This window comes from Lycium ferocissimum, chromosome 12, assembly GCF_029784015.1.
Source record: "Lycium ferocissimum isolate CSIRO_LF1 chromosome 12, AGI_CSIRO_Lferr_CH_V1, whole genome shotgun sequence".
Lineage (NCBI taxonomy): Eukaryota > Viridiplantae > Streptophyta > Magnoliopsida > Solanales > Solanaceae > Lycium > Lycium ferocissimum.
In genome coordinates, this window is record NC_081353.1 from 32,484,254 (window position 1) to 32,501,143 (window position 16,890).

General features: G+C 35.5%; 1 protein-coding gene across 2 annotated transcripts; it reads left to right on the plus strand.

The window, feature by feature from the left end:
• The first annotated feature begins 3,752 nt into the window (after window positions 1-3,752).
• LOC132038919 (ADP-ribosylation factor 1) lies at window positions 3,753-15,541 on the plus strand. 2 transcript variants are annotated; one of them, XM_059429412.1, is made up of 9 exons: window positions 3,753-3,859; window positions 5,355-5,481; window positions 6,113-6,151; window positions 7,464-7,526; window positions 11,571-11,589; window positions 12,189-12,300; window positions 13,568-13,615; window positions 14,346-14,476; window positions 15,262-15,541. In XM_059429412.1, exons 2-9 carry the CDS (start codon window positions 5,379-5,381, stop codon window positions 15,293-15,295), a joined length of 549 nt encoding a protein of 182 aa, XP_059285395.1. In that variant the 5' UTR covers window positions 3,753-3,859; window positions 5,355-5,378; the 3' UTR covers window positions 15,296-15,541. The 2 variants fall into 2 exon arrangements, with proteins under 2 accessions (XP_059285395.1, XP_059285394.1); XM_059429411.1 differs by lacking the exon at window positions 3,753-3,859 and adding an exon at window positions 5,068-5,218.
• Window positions 15,542-16,890: the final 1,349 nt, after the last annotated feature.

A 16,890-nucleotide genomic window follows, 5' to 3' on the forward strand; every position in this document is an offset into this window, starting at 1 on the left:
TATGTGGATTTTTACTCATAAAAAAAAGTCTAATGGTGATTTTGAGAGGCATAAAGCCCGACTTGTAGGTGATGACAAAACTCGGCGGGTTGGCATTATTTGTGGTGAGACGTTCGATCCGGTGGTGAAACCGGCAACTATCCGCACTATTCTTAGTCTTTCGTTGTCAAAGCATTGGCCTATACATCAACCGGATGTGAAGAATGCTTTTTCTTCACGGTGAGCTCAGGAAGCGTGTATATGCATCGACCCTATGGGTTTTCGGGATCGCACACATCCCGATTATGTTTGCCTATTGCGTAAGTCTCTCTATGGGCTTAGCGAGGCTCCGCGTGCTTGGTATAGACATTTTGCGATTTTGTGTTTTCGCTTGGCTTCTCTAATAGCAAGGTCTGATAATTCGTTGTTCATCTACCATGCGGGGACTGAAATGGCATACATATTACTCTATGTTGATGATATTATACTCACTGCATCCTCAGACGCTCTCCATCGTTCCATCATGGATAGACTTGGTTCCGAATTTGCTATGAAGGATTTAGGTCCTTTGAATTATTTTCTTGGCATTGCTGTGACCCGTCACAGGGGGGGATGTTCCTCTCTTAACGTAAGTATGCCGAGGAAATCATTGATCGCACGGGTATGTCATCTTGCAAGCCCTCTCTCACTCCGGTTGACACAAAACCGAAGGTCGGTGCTACTTCGGGTGCTCCTTGGCGACGATCCCACTCATTATCGTAGTCTCGCGGGTGCTCTTCGGCATCTCACTTTCACGAGACCGGATATTTCATATCTTGTCCAACATGTGTGCTTACATATGCATGACCGCGGGACGATCATATGCTTGCTCTTAAGCGGATTGTGCGGTATGTTCGTGGCACTCTTGATCACGGGTTGCATCTCTACCCATCATCGATCACCGACCTTGTCTCCTACACTGATGCAGATTGCGGTAGCTGTCCGGACACTCATCGTTCTACGTCGGGGTATTGTGTCTTTTTGGGTGACAACTTGATTTCTTGGTCGTCAAAGCGACAACTAACTCTTTCTCGGTCTAGCGCTGAAGCAGAGTATCGGGGTGTAGCTAATGTTGTCTCTGAGTCTTGCTGGATTCACAATCTTTTATTAGAACTACATTGTCCGGTTCGCAAAGCTACGTTGGTATATTGTGACAATGTGAGTGCCATATATCTGTCTAGTAATCCGGTGCAACATCAACGCACCAAACATATTGAGATGGACATTCATTTTGTGCGAGAGAAGGTTGGGCGGGGACAAGTTCGAGTCCTTCATGTCCCGTCCCGATATCAGATTGCAGATATTTTCACTAAAGGTCTTCCTCGTGTCCTTTTGAAGATTTTCGTGACAGTCTCAGCGTTCGTAAACCTCCCGTTTCGACTGCGGGGGTGTGATAGATTATGTAAATATTTTGTAATCTCTTATTTAGGTTAGAATATTTTGTAATATTTTGTACTCTCCTATTTTGAGTAGGATATTTTTGTATATTAACCAATTCAAGGAATGAAAGGAAACTACGGGAAAATATTCTTTCAATTAGTATTATCAGCAGCCTCATTATTCTTAATACAATTACTAACTCATAATATAAGTTCAGTACTAAAATGCATTAAAGATTTAGGTTTAAATTTTAGATTCGCCAATTTTTAGAAACAAAAAGTACAAAGGACTCCATGAGACTTGAGATGGATAAATTAAAGGAGAAGTGAAGCACACGCTTCTTTGAAATGAAGCACACGCTTCTTTGAAATGAAGCACACATTTCAAAACACTAAAAATATCAAATAAGAATGACTTATTTAAATATCCAATATATTATACCTTATGTCAATATTAATTCAATTCTTCAACGTTGAGATTCAAAGAAACAAGCTCTTCTTGTTGGGATATTCACTTTGTGTGTCATTGTTTGAAACACACAGAACGAAGAGATGCTTTTTAATATAGATTCCATATATATAACTGATCTTCTTATCCGGGAGGTTCTCTCTTTAATTTCATGCTTTGATTTATTAACCAGTGATTTGCTCTAAAAAGAAAGAAAAACTTAAAAAATAAAAGAAGATTTTTTTTACTGTTTTCCACCTTTTGAAATTTTAATAATAAGCATACATTTAAAAATTACAAAGTGCAAACATATATGGAAGATATCAACCAGGATATGTTTCTTCTTTTGGTTTTTGCCTCTCTTATTGTCATAAATTCGATGAGAAGAGCAATAGAAATCTAAAATACAAAAAGAAAATGTTCATGTGTTTGTTGGTTAAAGTAAGGTTTTTAATGATTAATTGACGTGCCTGTTCAACACAAACCCGGTGATCATAAATAAATAAAGAAAATGAAAAAAAATGAATTATAAATATTGTGTTTCCGATCTCTAACTTTATGCCGTTGCATCTTGTCACACCCAAACTCATATAACGTATTATTTGCTTTCACATAATAAGCTTTACTTATTTGTCGTTTGGTTTTCAATATTATCAAGCCCAAAAAGGTTCATGCCATGTGCACTTGTGCTATATCTTACAAAACTCTTCAATTTCCCCTTTCATTTCGATGTGAGATTCGCCTAAGGTATCATGTGCAACTCTTCTTAAGAAACTTGAAAACCTTTTTTTTTGACCACTCTAATCGACTCGCCTCTTGATAGACGTCACATGTTTAGATACTTATAAAGCTGTTGAAACACTATTTAAAACCTCTTGGTCTGATCCTCATATTCACGCTCATTATAGGCATGAAATAGATACTATATTTTGTCCACCTCAATCTTCATGTTGCCACATATGCTCTGTTAACAGTCATTTTTTTTTTTTTGTGCAGAATGCCCTTCAAAAGCACTGGTCTTTAATTTTTGCCCCTCAAATTGGTGGTCCTTAATTTTTGCCCTTCGCTAAAAACTCCTTGGTTCCAGGTTCGAACCCCGCCTAGTCAAAAATAATAAAAAAAAATCGCAAGTTAGAGTTTGGATTCGCCAGACAGAGTTTTGCCTCAAACTCTTCCTGATTAGGCAGAGTTTTGCTATCTTTAGGCAGAGTTTGAGGCAAACTCTGCCTTAAGGTAGAGTTTCGCCTTCAGGCAAAGCGAAACTCTACCTTAAGACAGAGCTTTGCCTTCAGGTGAAGGCAAAAGGTAGACGTTTGCATTAAGGCAATATTTTTTTTTTATTCAGTTGAAATTTTGCAAAACTCTGCCTTAAGGCTTACTTTTTGCCCGAATAGGCCTAATTTTGCTATGAAACTTTGCCTTGCGAAACTCTTTTTTTTTATTGAGCCGGAGTTTGAACCCATAACCTCGGGAACTCATAACTTCGGGGTATTAGGCGAAGGGCAAAAGACCACCAATTTGAGGGCCAAAAATTGAAGACCAGTGCCTTTGAAGGACAATCGTGCAAATGACTTATTTGGCTATGCGGGCAAAAATATTTTTTGTTTTTCATTAGAAATAGAAAAATGACTTCTTTTATTATTAATTTCAGTTTCAATTCCAAATTACTTGTTTCAACTAATACTTGGATGTTATTATTAATCTTTTCTAATAAATAAATTAATACAATCATTTCCTGATTTTCTAAAACTATTAATGTATATACTGACTTCATTAAATCACTTAACCATAGTAAATTGCAATGGTTTGGTTACCATTTAATATTGTATACCGGGTGTATAAACACTATTTTTTATCCCTTTTCTTTTTGGAATTTTGTTCACAAAGGAGGACTAAAGGGTATTTTCCTAATTGGTTTGTTTTTTCAAGATCTGATTTTTTTTCCCTTTCACTCTCTACACTTAACCCCAACACTAATCAAGTTCCCATTAAGCAGACCCTTTAGCTTTCTCTGGTAATTCTTTTCAATCAAAATTCTTATTTTTTTCTCTAAATATTCACTACATTCAATTAGAATTAAAGGACATTTTGTTAATTGGTTCTTTTTTGTTAAAGATCTGATTTTTTTTTTCCCTTTCACTTTCTACACTTAACCCCAACAGTTATCAAGTTCCAATTAAGCAGACCCTTTAGCTTTTTCTGGTAACACCATATATCGTTGGAAAGGTATTTCAAAGATCTACAACTTTAATGCTTTAAGTTTTCTCAAGTTCTCAATGGATTTCTACGAAATCGGGCTGGAAGGCAGACCTTCCGTAAACTTAGCTGATTCTACCGAATCTTAAGCGCCTCACCATTCGTCTTGATTTCAAAACAACTATTTCCACCCAAACTCAACCCGATAGTACTTCACATGTCTAAAATGCCACCTTAATAATCATTTAACACATCCACACTTAATCCGAAATTACATAGTGTAACAAGGAGGACTTTAAGTAGGGGTGGGCGTTCGGTTTTATCAAACTTCGGTTTGACTATTTCGGGTTCGGTTTTTTGAAGGTGGACACCAAACACCGAACCAAACTAGTTCGGTTCGGTTCTTTCGGTTTCGATTTTTTAAAGTTCGGTTCGGTTCGGTTTCGGTTTTTTCAATTCGGTTTTTTAATATAATATTAGAAGCGATTCCATTGACACTAATTCATATTCTTAAAAGCAATAAAACATAAAGGCCGATAAATTGAAATCAAAATCAAACAAACGGGATACACAAGAACAAAAAACTATAATCATGACATGAGATTACTAGGTGTTATATACATACCGTAAGAATAATTAAGAAAACACATAAATGACATACATTACTCCTAAAGAGACATCCTAGTTACCTTTTTTTATTAAAGATATTTGATTTTTTCGATTGAAGTGGAAAATTAGGGATACAAATGCAAAAGAGGACTTATTACAATTGGGTTTTTTTTGCTTTAAACTTAATGGGCCTGGGCTATTTTAAGTTTTTTGGGTAATGTATTAAATTTCGGTGCACGTTCGGTTTTTCGATTCGGTTTTATCAAACTTCGGTTCGGCTATTTCGGTTTCGATTTTTTGACGATGGACACCAAACACCGAACCAAACTAGTTCGGTTCGGTTCGGTTTGTTGAAGTTTCGGTTAGGTTCGGTTCGATTTTTCAATTTTCGGTATTTATGCCCGGCCCTAACTTTAAGTTAAGGAGCACTAAAGTGTATTTTCCTAATTGGTTTATTTTTTCCAAGATCTGATCTTTTTTTTTTCTTTTTTTGTTTTTCTTTTCACTTTCTACACTTAACCCCAACGCTAATCAAGTTCCCATTAAGCAGACCCTTTAGCTTTCTCTGGTAATTCTTTTCACTCAAAATTCTTATTTTTTCTCTCTAAATATTCACTACATTCAATTAGGATTGAAGGGTATTTTGTTAATTGGTTATTTTTTGTTAAAGATCTGATCTTTTTTGATATTTGTGTAAATTACAGAAAGAAGCAAAGCGAAAGGGGGAAATGGGATTAGTGTTTTCAAGATTGTTTTCATCTTTATTTGGGAATAAAGAAGCTCGGATCTTAGTTCTTGGACTTGACAATGCTGGCAAAACTACTATTCTATGTATGATTTACTGTATCCCCTTTTGCTTAATTTTGTGATTTAGTATTTTTTCTGGATACTCTTTTGCTTATTGTTGTGATTTAGTGGTGTTTTTTTGGTTGAAAATGGTAATATACTTGTGATTTAGTATTTTTTCTGGATACCCTTTTGCTTATTGTTGTGATTTAGTGGTGTTTTTTTTGGTTGAAAATGGTAATATACTTGTGATTTAGTGGTTTTTCTGTTTTTTTTTATGGATACCCTTTAGCTCCTTTTTGTGATTTACTTTTTTTTTTTTTTTTTTTTTTTTGTTGGTGAAAATGTTAATGTAATGGTAAAGATTTGTGATTTAGTAGTTTTTTTGGATACCCTTTTGCTTAGTATTGAGTTTGATTAGTATGGATCTTAGTTCTTGGACTCAATAATGCTGGCAAAACAACAATTCTCTGTATAATTTACTTGTCTTTATGAGTACCCTTTTGCTTATTTTGTGATTTACTGTTTTTCTTTTAGAAAATGGTAATGCAATTGTGATTTAGTGGGTTTTATTGTTACCCTTTTGCTTGGTGATTTAGTGGTTTTTCTGCATACCCTTTTGCTTATTTTGTGATTTGGATTGCGGGTTTTCATATTTTTTTATTTTGCGATGCAGATCGTCTTCAGATGGGTGAAGTAGTTTCCACTATTCCAAGTAGGTTCTCTTCTTTATTTCCCTTTTTTTTTTTTTTTTTTTTTTTGTTTCAATATTTTAGTGAAATGAATAATTACTTGTGTGTTGAAAAACAAAATGATTACTTGTGTCACTCTTCCTCTAGATTTATTTGTCCCCTTTGTTAAATCTTACCAATATTTCAAACTAAACCAGATATACCTATTCTACTTAAAAAGAAATAAGATGTTCAAATTGACAGAGAGTTAGTATAAGTGGCAATTTTTCGTATACCAATGACCATAGATCTCATTGAAGAATAATTGTTTAAAGACCATATTTTTGCTATTGGAAAGAGAAATGCGATGATCATTTTGTGAAGAGAGAGGAATACTGCTAATGCCTAGTTGATTAGAGATAGATTTAGGCATTTTCTAGTGAATATGAAGTTGTGACTTGTCAAAAAGAAAATGAAATTGTGGCGATTCGCCATAATTTTGTGATCTCTCTCTGTTTTGGTCATGAGATAGAATTGTATTTACAGAATTGTATGTGCCATCTATGGGTTGGAAATTCAACCGCCTTGCACACGCTAGTAAAGAGTACATCAAGATTTAGCTTGAAGCAAACCTCATACTTCCACAGCATTTGGATCCCTACCTCCACCTTAATCATTGAGCTATAACTTCATTGCATTTTCTTACTTTTTTTGGATAACTGTGGTGTCCGGGCCAACTTGCGAGCACCTCAACTAATTCCACTACATATTCGTTACCTCCACCAATATTTTCTTACATTGTTTAAGTGTTGAGAGGATAAGGGTTTTCATTTATAACCTTTCTCCATTTTGTTTTGTAATGGATGGTTTGAAGAGAGGATATGAGTTGAGGTGTTTGACCAAGTTTTTAGGAAAAAAGATAAATGCTTTTGAGTAATAACAAAATTTGTTTTCCAGAAGTTGAATTAGTATATTTTCTTCGTAACACTTTTGGAACCTTTACAAAGCACAAACTGCTTCTCTAATATTAGCAAAAGCTCTTTTCAAATTGATTAGCCAAACACAAACTACTACTTTCCAAAAGTACTTTTTCAAAAAACACTTCTGACTAAAAAGCACATTCCAAAATAAGCAAATTTTAGAAGTTTGGCCAAACAGGCTATTAGCTTGGAAGCAAACCCATACTTCCATGGGATTTGAACCTCAGCCTCCGCCTTTTGATCATTGAACTATAACTTCATATCATTTTCTTACATTGTTTAAGAGAAGAGAGGATATGAGTTTTCTTTTGTACCTTTCTCCCTTTGTTTTGTAATGGATCGTTTTGTTGATATTTCTTTATTTTTCATGATGCAGCAATTGGATTTAATGTTGAGACCGTGCAGTATAACAATATCAAGTTTCAAGTTTGGGATCTAGGTACGTTGATGAATTAAAGCAAACTTGTCCTAGTTTCATTCTTGGATGCCATTTCATGATCTGAGGAAATTTTTCTTGAGCGAAATTCAAACTAATGGTCTATATGTTCTGAATTTTTTTTAGTAAATGTTATAGTAATTGATTGCTTTAGGACATTTTCTAGTCAAAATATTCCTGAAACTTAGCTAGATTTTGTTTGAAAAAAATTGTTTCTCTTCTGCCCACGTTTTGTGATGAGCTCAATCTTTTCCAGCTTTAATCTCATATCATAATACACTCATTTCATGCTCTTTTCTGATACTTTTTATTTGTAGTAAATGTTTTTTCGTGAAATTCCCTTAACTTTTAACTAATTTTGTCAGACAGGAACTCTTCCGTTCGGCCCATTTTTCTAAAGTTAGCTCAATCTCTTGCAGCTTTTTGCATAAGACACTAATTTCATGTCCCTTTGATGCTTTAATGTGGCTAAATATGTTCGGTGGGGATGGTCATGGGCTAATAATTCAAAATAAGTAATCAGTTCGTGTAATTTGTAAAACTTTCATTCATCTCTGGCTGCATTTTTTTTTTGTTTTTTTGTTTTTTTTTGTTTCTTTAAGATTAAGACATCTGAATCTGAATGCACATCTGAATGATTAAGATGTTGTCTTTAGATCTGAACACCGAATGATTAAAACTGTTTGTTTTCTCAACATCTGAATGTGTATAATTTATTTATATTTATTAAACATAACAAATATGATTCAAATAAAAAGTAATTAAATGTCAAATCAATAAAATATTAAAAAATCTTAATTGCAACAAAATAAAATCATAAAGTGCAATTCCCTCATTGTGTTGTTGGGGTTGAATTTAATCTTTGGAAATTTTTCTGCATTCCTACTCAATTGGGTGTAAATTATACCCAAGAAACATCTAGTAATATCATAATGAAAACTAAGGAGGGAAGATTTGAGAAGATAGGAGGAAAAAAGACACCCCTTAAGTTAAGATTATATCAAGGAGGATTCTGCCTGGATGATACTGATGCCCAGATACCTTTGACGAAAGTAACATAGGCAGATTCAAGTCACCATTCTATTGCAAACAGAAAACAAAGAAAAAAAAAACATATAAAGCTTTGCAAAAAAAGAGATCTTGTAAAGATTTTGAAACCTACTGTTGAAGAGAAAAAGTTTTGCCTGGTTGTAGTTGGAGAGACAGAGGATGGGCTTTGGGTTGAGAGAGAGAGAGAGAGAGAGTATAGCCTATCTCTTTTCCGTAAGTAAAATGGTAGCGTAGAATCTGATTTTTTTTTTTTTTTGGAAACTGGTAACTTTTAGCGTAGAATCTGAATGTTATTCAGATACTGACCGATTCAGACTTATTAAGACCCATTAAGAGATTTTAAAAGACAAAAAACAAATGCACTTAATGGGCTGAGATCTGAACCATCCAGATTCAGACGCTAATTAGGTGCAAACAAATGAGGCCTAAATTAAGCCTCGTGTAAGCATCATCCAGCGTATTGTATCCTTAAGCTTGCACCCACGAGTTTGGCCAATGGGTCAATGAAGTGGGAGGAGAACCATGAGGTCTCAGGTTCAAGGTCAAGCGGAGGCAAAAAAGCACTAGCTGATTTCTATTTATCTGCCTAAGCCTTGGTGGCCATAGTTACCATAGACTGGTATTGGTGGGAGGTAGGTACCCGGTGGAATAGTTGAGGTGCGCGCAAGCTGGCCTGAACATTTCCTCAAGCTTAGTAATTGAGGTGTATGTCTTGAAAAGGGAGGGATATCCTAGTGGGAAAGATACTCCACCTCCAACCATAAGATTGGGTGTTGAGTCACCAAGGGAGCAAAGAGGGAAAGGACCATGGATGGCTTCTGGGGTAGGCTGTTTGGGGAGGAGCGGAGTTTACCATATCCCAAAAAAGTGCATAGCTTATTCAACTGAAACACAATCCTTTATGAAGCAAGGAAAATAGGAAAAACAAAAGGAAATTATTCAATTTAGCAAAAGACTAACTGTAATGTAATATTCCCTCTGTTTCAGTTTACGTGAACCTATTTCCTTTTTAATTTGTTTGAAAAAGACTGGCCCCTTTATAAATTTGAATATTAAATTTAAACTTCTCATTTAGCATTAGTGAGAAACTTTTATAGCCACAGAAATGTTAGGGCATGTTTAGGATTACAAGTTTTAAAAATCTTATATTCATGTTATGGCATGTCTAAAACCACTAGCTCCAAAGTCTTCCTTTCTTTCTTAAACTCCTTGCCCAGTAAAATAGGTTCACATAAACTGAAATAGAGGGAGTATCATGAAACTTAAACTGCAAACTAGCATATTTCAATGTGACGAAGTGAATAAACAAAGGTAAATCGATTAGAGGCTCCTAAAAAATAAAAGAACCTATTAAGCAACATACTGCTCTTTTGGTACAACGAAGATTGTGTAAAAGGAATTAGAGAGCGTGTCCTATTTATTGTTTCTTTTTCCTTAGTAGTCGTGGCATTGTATGTTATGCAGTTCCATTCTGCACATTAATGCCTCTTCCACCTTAAACATAAACTTGGTTTCTTCTTTTCTTTTTTTACTGAGGGGCAAATACAACATGATTATGACATCTAACATTTTGTAAGATAGCAATAAACATCAGGGGCATGTGCGGGCTAAACTGATTTTCTTGGGCCAAGCATATGGAGATTCTTTTTGATAATGGATGGCGGTAGACTCGAAACCATGACTCTGCCGGTTCTAATACCATATTGAAATATGTGGCTATCTCATCCCGTGTTATTAAAGCCATCGCTTTGTCGCTTGAAGCGATGTGAAGCAAGGGGTTATCGCTTTCAGGGTGAAGCCATGCGCTTCATATAAATCTGCACTTCAAATAATGATGTGCAAAGTGATCCCAAATAGAAGCAATTGGTTCGTTGAGTCTCAACTTTGAGGAGTTGGATAAATATCGACATTATCGTATAATTTGATACTGAAATTTGCTATTTTAATTGCAATCAATTATTATGGTACTAAATTCATATATCTCTGGTGTTTTTGAATGTGCACTTTATTCTTGCTTTTTCGCTTCAAGCCCCTTGGACCTTGTTGCTTTTTTGTGTTTTTCGCTCTTAAAAGCACTGATCTCATCTAAAGGCTTAAGCTATCAGAGAGAGTACACTTTTAATTACTTAATTATGTCTTTAACAGAGTTAAATATGAGAAGCAATGTGTTTGATTTTATATTTCAGTTTCTCTGTCAGTCTCGGAATATTAAATGTTTCCTTTTCATTTAAGCTGGATATAAGATCCCAAGATATAGGTGGAATGAGATTTCTCCGTTATTGTCCTTTTACTGTTTTACACTATACTTTGTATTGGACAAAAAGTGATCATATGACACTAGTTGGAAAAAAAAAAAAATTAATTGTCTGGGATTCAGAAAACACTTTGCGTAAAGCTATCTAAATGGTTAACCTACACTGGAAAAAGATTCGAAGTCTTGGAACTTATCTCAAGCCAATTCTGAGCACGTAATCTTACTTCTTGCTGCTTAAAAGAATCTGCAGTTTCACGCGGTGGATGAATATTCCAAGTCTTTATATCATCAATTCTAGCTTGCTTTACTGCGAGACTTGCTGATGATTGCCATTAAACGACTTCACTATTCAATTCGTTATTTTGTGAAGTATCTGATTGCCTTAGGCCTTAGCTACATTTCCAAGTGGTGGTTACACTTTCCTCATCAAGTTTGTTGTGCTATATCACTAAAGTAAACTGTGACATTGTAATAAAAAATGAAGTGTAATCATGCAAATCTCTCTGATTGTTCAAACCAAAGACCATTTTTAGGGCTCTTCTCATTTCCTCTTATCTTGTTTCTCTCTTTTTTTTCTTTAAAATTACTTCTTTATTTTTCTGGATGTTTCTTGACAGATTTGCTTTTGTTGCTTTCTTCTGCATAGCATCTTTCTACTTGTTTTTTCTCTCTACCTAAAACCAACAATACAGCTTGCTTTTAATAATGTTTCTTTGTTTTTCTTTTTTCTTAAAATAATGCAGGGGGGCAGACTAGTATCAGGTAACTTCTATGGCTCTCAGACTTTGTACTAAAAAGAAATGTAGAAGTATCTTATATCTGTTGTATCTATCTTGAAATCTACTATGTGCATGGTGGTCTGGTGGAAGTTGACCTCATTAATTAATATGCTCGTCTCCAGTGCTACTGTTCCAGCCTCGTAATCCCAAATCAAACTATTCGACACGTGTCACAATGTTTGAATAAATGTACTCTTGAAATTCGATTTATTCAAGAATTGATTTGTTCTCAATATATGCAGTATCTTTCCTTATCTGGAAATCAAGTCTGCTGATTTTTAGGACTTCTGCATTAAAATTATGCAGCGAGACACCCACTTCCGCTTCTTTAGCTTATAGAATGTTTTACAGTAAGTATAGGCAGATCTTATCTACTATCAGTGTGACCCAAGAGTTGGGCATCTTCCTGTTATAGTATACTTTAGAGCCAACAAAGCCTCATAATGTTTATCTCATCTTCTTTTGATACTGTGTACCTACTATGTCTGCTCTTTTGATTGGCATCATAACGTTTATCTCAAATCCAACTTCGTGATTTTTCCAAATGTGGAAAGGTCCTTCATGGGTTCTTTTGCTGCTTAGGCCATACTGGAGGTGCTATTTTCCTAATACTCAAGCTATAATCTACGTTGTTGACTCAAGTGACACTGATAGGCTCGTGGTTGCTAAAGAGGAGTTCCATGCCATATTGGAGGTAACTTTTCCTTGCTGCTCTAACATATATATTCTGCTTTTGATTTTATTAGGTTCTTACTGTGAACAGTTGATGCTAAACATGACATGTCTTTTTATTTTGGCATTCTGATAACACACTGTAAATACTAAACTAACTTAGATTTACCAAAACAACAGCTAGTATTGCAAAGGAGATGCATCTGTGTTTTTCACTGTCAAGTGAAGGAATTCTGAACACACAATAATACCTAAAAAAACTGACTTTTAGAATGTATAAACTTGTGAAATATCAAAAAGAAAGTTAAGCAGAAGCATAAGGTGAAACTGTAAGGCGAGAATGTAGCAAAGAAGGAGAAGAGATGGCAGATTGTCCCAGCAAGCATATGGTGGACAGTTTGGAAGGAGAGAAATCAGAGATGCTTTGAAGATAAGCAGAGCAGCATGCAGAAGATGATAGGTCAAACAGTAGATACTTTGACAGCTATAGACTGGTTGTAATCTAGTGGAAATAGTAGGGCAATGTAAACTGTAACACTTTTGAAGGGGGACTACATATTTGGATGTAGTTATACCTGTGGATATATAGATTAACTGTTACCATTCTCAAAAAAAAAAAAAAAAAGAAGGTGAAACTGTAAAATGTATGGAATACGTAGTCTCATTCCTGCGATGAATGGAAGCAACATAATACTTTTTTTTATTTACTTTTTCCAAGATTGTTATGTAATGAATCAAAGATCTAGTAGATAATTCCTAAACACAAAGCTGCATTTAGGTAGTGAGGATTATATAGCCGATCTTGATTTGTTTGAGATTGAGACATGGTTGTTGTTTTTCTTATGGAAGTTCAAATCTCTCAAGAGTGTTTTTTGAGTTGTAGTTAGCCTGCAACCTGAAAGTGACAAGTGTCCTTCAATCCAAAAGCTTTGCGAAAAGGAACTTTGTAAAGGACTTGAAAATGGAAAAGCCGCTCCCACATGCTTTAGTTTTCCATACTGTCAATTTTGCACAGTTAAAGATCCATATTGTAGCGAGTGGCGAATAATCACTATCTATGCTAGAATTGCATTCGTGTGGGTGCCAGAGGTGCAACTTTTTAAGAGGAGTTACAAAAATTATAGAAAGTTAGAAACACAATCTTTTACTACCAGGAAGCCATCTAAACTTTTTTCTTTTGCATCTTCTTCTAATTTCCAGTTGAGCTTTTATTGATTTGTGAGGAATAGCAATTACGATGTGTGTAACTTGGATGAAAATTGTCAACTGTATTTCCTTTTTTTCCCCAGGAGGAAGAGTTGAAAGGTGCTGTTGTTCTCGTATATGCTAACAAGCAGGTTTGTGTCCTTGCTAGTTTGGTCCACTTGATCCTGGAGTAAATGCAATGTTACTTTTCATTATAAAGCTTGTACTTTTGCATTAGTATTTAGTCTCAAAATTGCTACGTAGTTCTTCTTTTGCCTCTAGAGATTTGTGTGCCAATGTGAGGATAGAGAACCTCTAGTTTGTATTAAAGACAAACTATTGGTTATTGGAATGAAGTAGGGCTCAGTAGAGCGCAATTGAAAATAGATGATTCATATAGCAGCCTCCAAATAGTTTGGTATTAATAGCCTGTTTGGCCAAGCTTTTAGGAAAGTGAAAAGGGCTTATTTTTTATCAAAAACTGCTTATTTGAGAAGGTTGAGGTGTTTGGCCAAGCTTTTAGAGAAAATAAGTGTTTTTGAGTAGTAGCTAATATTGACAAAAGTGCTTCTCAAATTGATTAACCAAACTCAAACTGCTACTGTCCAAAAATATATTTTTGTAAAGCACTTTTCAAAATAATCGGTTTTTGGAAGCTTGGCCAAACAGTCTATAAGGTGTAGTCGTCGTCGTTCTTTCTTTGCCCCACTTGCACTCTCTGTCTGTCTCTGTCTCTCTCTCTCTCTCTCTCTCTCTCTCTATCACACACACACACCCGACGTGCAGATACGCCAACACACATCTTGACTTACATTAGCCGCTTGATCAGATAAGCATGTATCTGTTCACATTCATTTATTTGGAGTCTTCAATTGTTGACAGGATCTTCCTGGTGCACTCGATGATGCTGCAGTGACTGAGGCCTTAGAGTTGCACAAGATTAAAAATAGACAATGGGCTATTTTTAAGACTTCTGCCCTCAAAGGAGAAGGGCTCTTTGAGGGCTTGGACTGGTGAGCTCAAATTCTAAGTTCTTGTTCATGCTCTTAACGGCAATTAATCATATATAGCATGAACACAGCCATCTTTATTGAAACACTGATTGGTCCCATTGGTCATATCACTCGCAGTCCTTATTTGTTATGTCAGTCCATGTTATGTCTGGGGTTTATGTGCTGTCACCATTTGTCGGTAGACTTTATGAATAATTCTGGATTCTGCCTTCCTAATTTTGCTTACTACGAGGGAACATAAAAGTAGAAAGGATGCTCGTGTTATATTTTGTTCTCACTTGTCATTAATTTGGTTCTTTGGTGAGAAAAAAAGGCAGCCCGGTGCACAACATCCCGTGTTCACCCAGGCTCGGGAAAGGGCCGCACCCCAAGAAGATGTAATATAGGCAGCCTTCCGTGAATCAAGTATTAGTGGCTGATTCCACGGCTCAAACCCGTGACCTATAGGTCGCTTGGAGATAACTTTACCATTGCTCCAAGGATCCTCTCAATTGAGTTCTTTGGGAAAGCGATTATTTAATAAAATAAGATTAGTAAACAAAGTGATATATGTCAAACTTTGTAGCCTATCAGGATAAGAGGATCCAAGGCCATGTAAAGCATTTTTCAGCCTCGCTTTTTTTTTTTTTCCGCTCTGCAATGATACTTGTTATCGCATTTGTAGTTCCTTGTGAAATGTCTTCATGTGAGTAGAACACACACAAAAAGAGAAAAACGCACGCGCGAACACATGCTTAGAACATACCAACTATTCTCATGTACTTTCTTGATTCTCTTAATTGTAGGTTGAGTAATACACTCAAATCCGGAGGTGGCTAAATTTTTGTTGAAGATGCAGATAGACAGTGAAGACAGACGAGAGAGAACTTGGTATAATGTGTGAAGCGATTCCGTCCTTCGATTATTTTCTAATTGCCATAGATTCTGATGTGAACTGCTCGGATAGAATGTTTATACTTATCACAGATAATGAGAATATGAGGCTTTATTCTGACTCTCTTCATAGATTACACCTATTCACTGCGATGCATTGTTGCAAAGAAACATCAATGGTTTTGCTTTTAACTCTCTTTTTTGTTTTTTCTTTCCTGTTTTGGTTAATTTATCTTTGCTTTTAACATACTTTTTTGTGGTAACCACACAAAAATGATGTTTCAATTCAAATTGGTTGTGCTTGTTGTATGCAATTATGAAAAAAGCTCTGTTACTAATTGAAGTGAGACTAAATATATGCATTATGTGTGTGTTAGCATAAGAGTAAAGTTGAGGTGAGATCAGACAGGGTTGCGGTGCTTAAATGCAAACAATTTGTGTATTTAAGCTAGGTGTTCTAGGAGGATGGTATGATTGATGAGGTTATTAAACATCGACGGAAAGGATGATTGACATGGAGTAGTGTTATTAGAATGATATGAAAAGTAAATTAATTTCCGAAGTGAAAGGCTAGTTCAATGGAACGATTAATAATGAGTTATACCTGAGTAAATGTTAGCCTCTAATGTCCAATATATCCAAAAGAGGAGTTTTGCAAGCATGCGGATGTTAAGATGGATGTGTGGTCATAGAAGATTGGAAAAGATTAAAAAATGATCATATTCGGAGACTCTGCAAGTCCACACATATATAGAGGATAACAAAAGAAAGTCACTTTGACCATTAGATGTACTGGTTTGTATGTGTGAACCATGGTGAATAAAAGTATTAAAAGAGAATGAGATAGGCGTAAAATCACAGAAAACATTATTGCAAAAAATCCTACAATCTCTTGGAATCTACACACTTGGAGTAGTATAGGGGAATAATGGAATAAAGAGGATTATATAATTATCTTTTAGGCATGTCAAAGGGGCTTCCATACCCTTATAGAACGTGGAGAACTTGTAGTGTGAGATTTTTACTTTATAATATTGGACTGAGAGTCCGAAGCACTCCCACAAAAAGCGATTGCAAACGCATAAATAGCCGATTTTGGGATCTCCATTTAAGCCACGACCTAAGTCCGACCAGGTTAACAACAACAACAACATACCCATTGTAATCCACAAGTGGGGCCTGAGGAAGGTGGAATGTGTGCAGACCTTACTTCTACCATGAGAGGTAGAGAGACTGTTTCCGATAGATCCACGACCACGACCTAAGTCCGAAAAGATTGCCCCATATTGCATGATAAAGCAACACGGAAAATCAGAATTTAGATCGCTGATCCTAACTTGTTTGAGATTGAAGCGTTGCATAATAGACAATAGATGCTAGAAGAGGCAGATGTGCATAAAGTTATACAAATCGAACTAACACTTATAATGTTCAAATTCTAAAATCGCTACATATTGCTTGATTAGTTATCCATTTTTCACAACAAACCAAGTTTTAAACATGATGGCACTTAGATAAAGCCATTCAAATGCAATCATATG

Bases quoted from the DNA above. Each gene is read 5' to 3' on its own strand.
- LOC132038919 (XM_059429412.1), top strand. From the start codon at position 5,379: ATGGGATTAGTGTTTTCAAGATTGTTTTCATCTTTATTTGGGAATAAA. The intron at 5,482-6,112 runs GTATGATTTACT...TTTGCGATGCAG, and splicing joins TGGCAAAACTACTATTCTAT to ATCGTCTTCAGATGGGTGAA. The intron at 13,616-14,345 runs GTTTGTGTCCTT...AATTGTTGACAG, and splicing joins TCGTATATGCTAACAAGCAG to GATCTTCCTGGTGCACTCGA.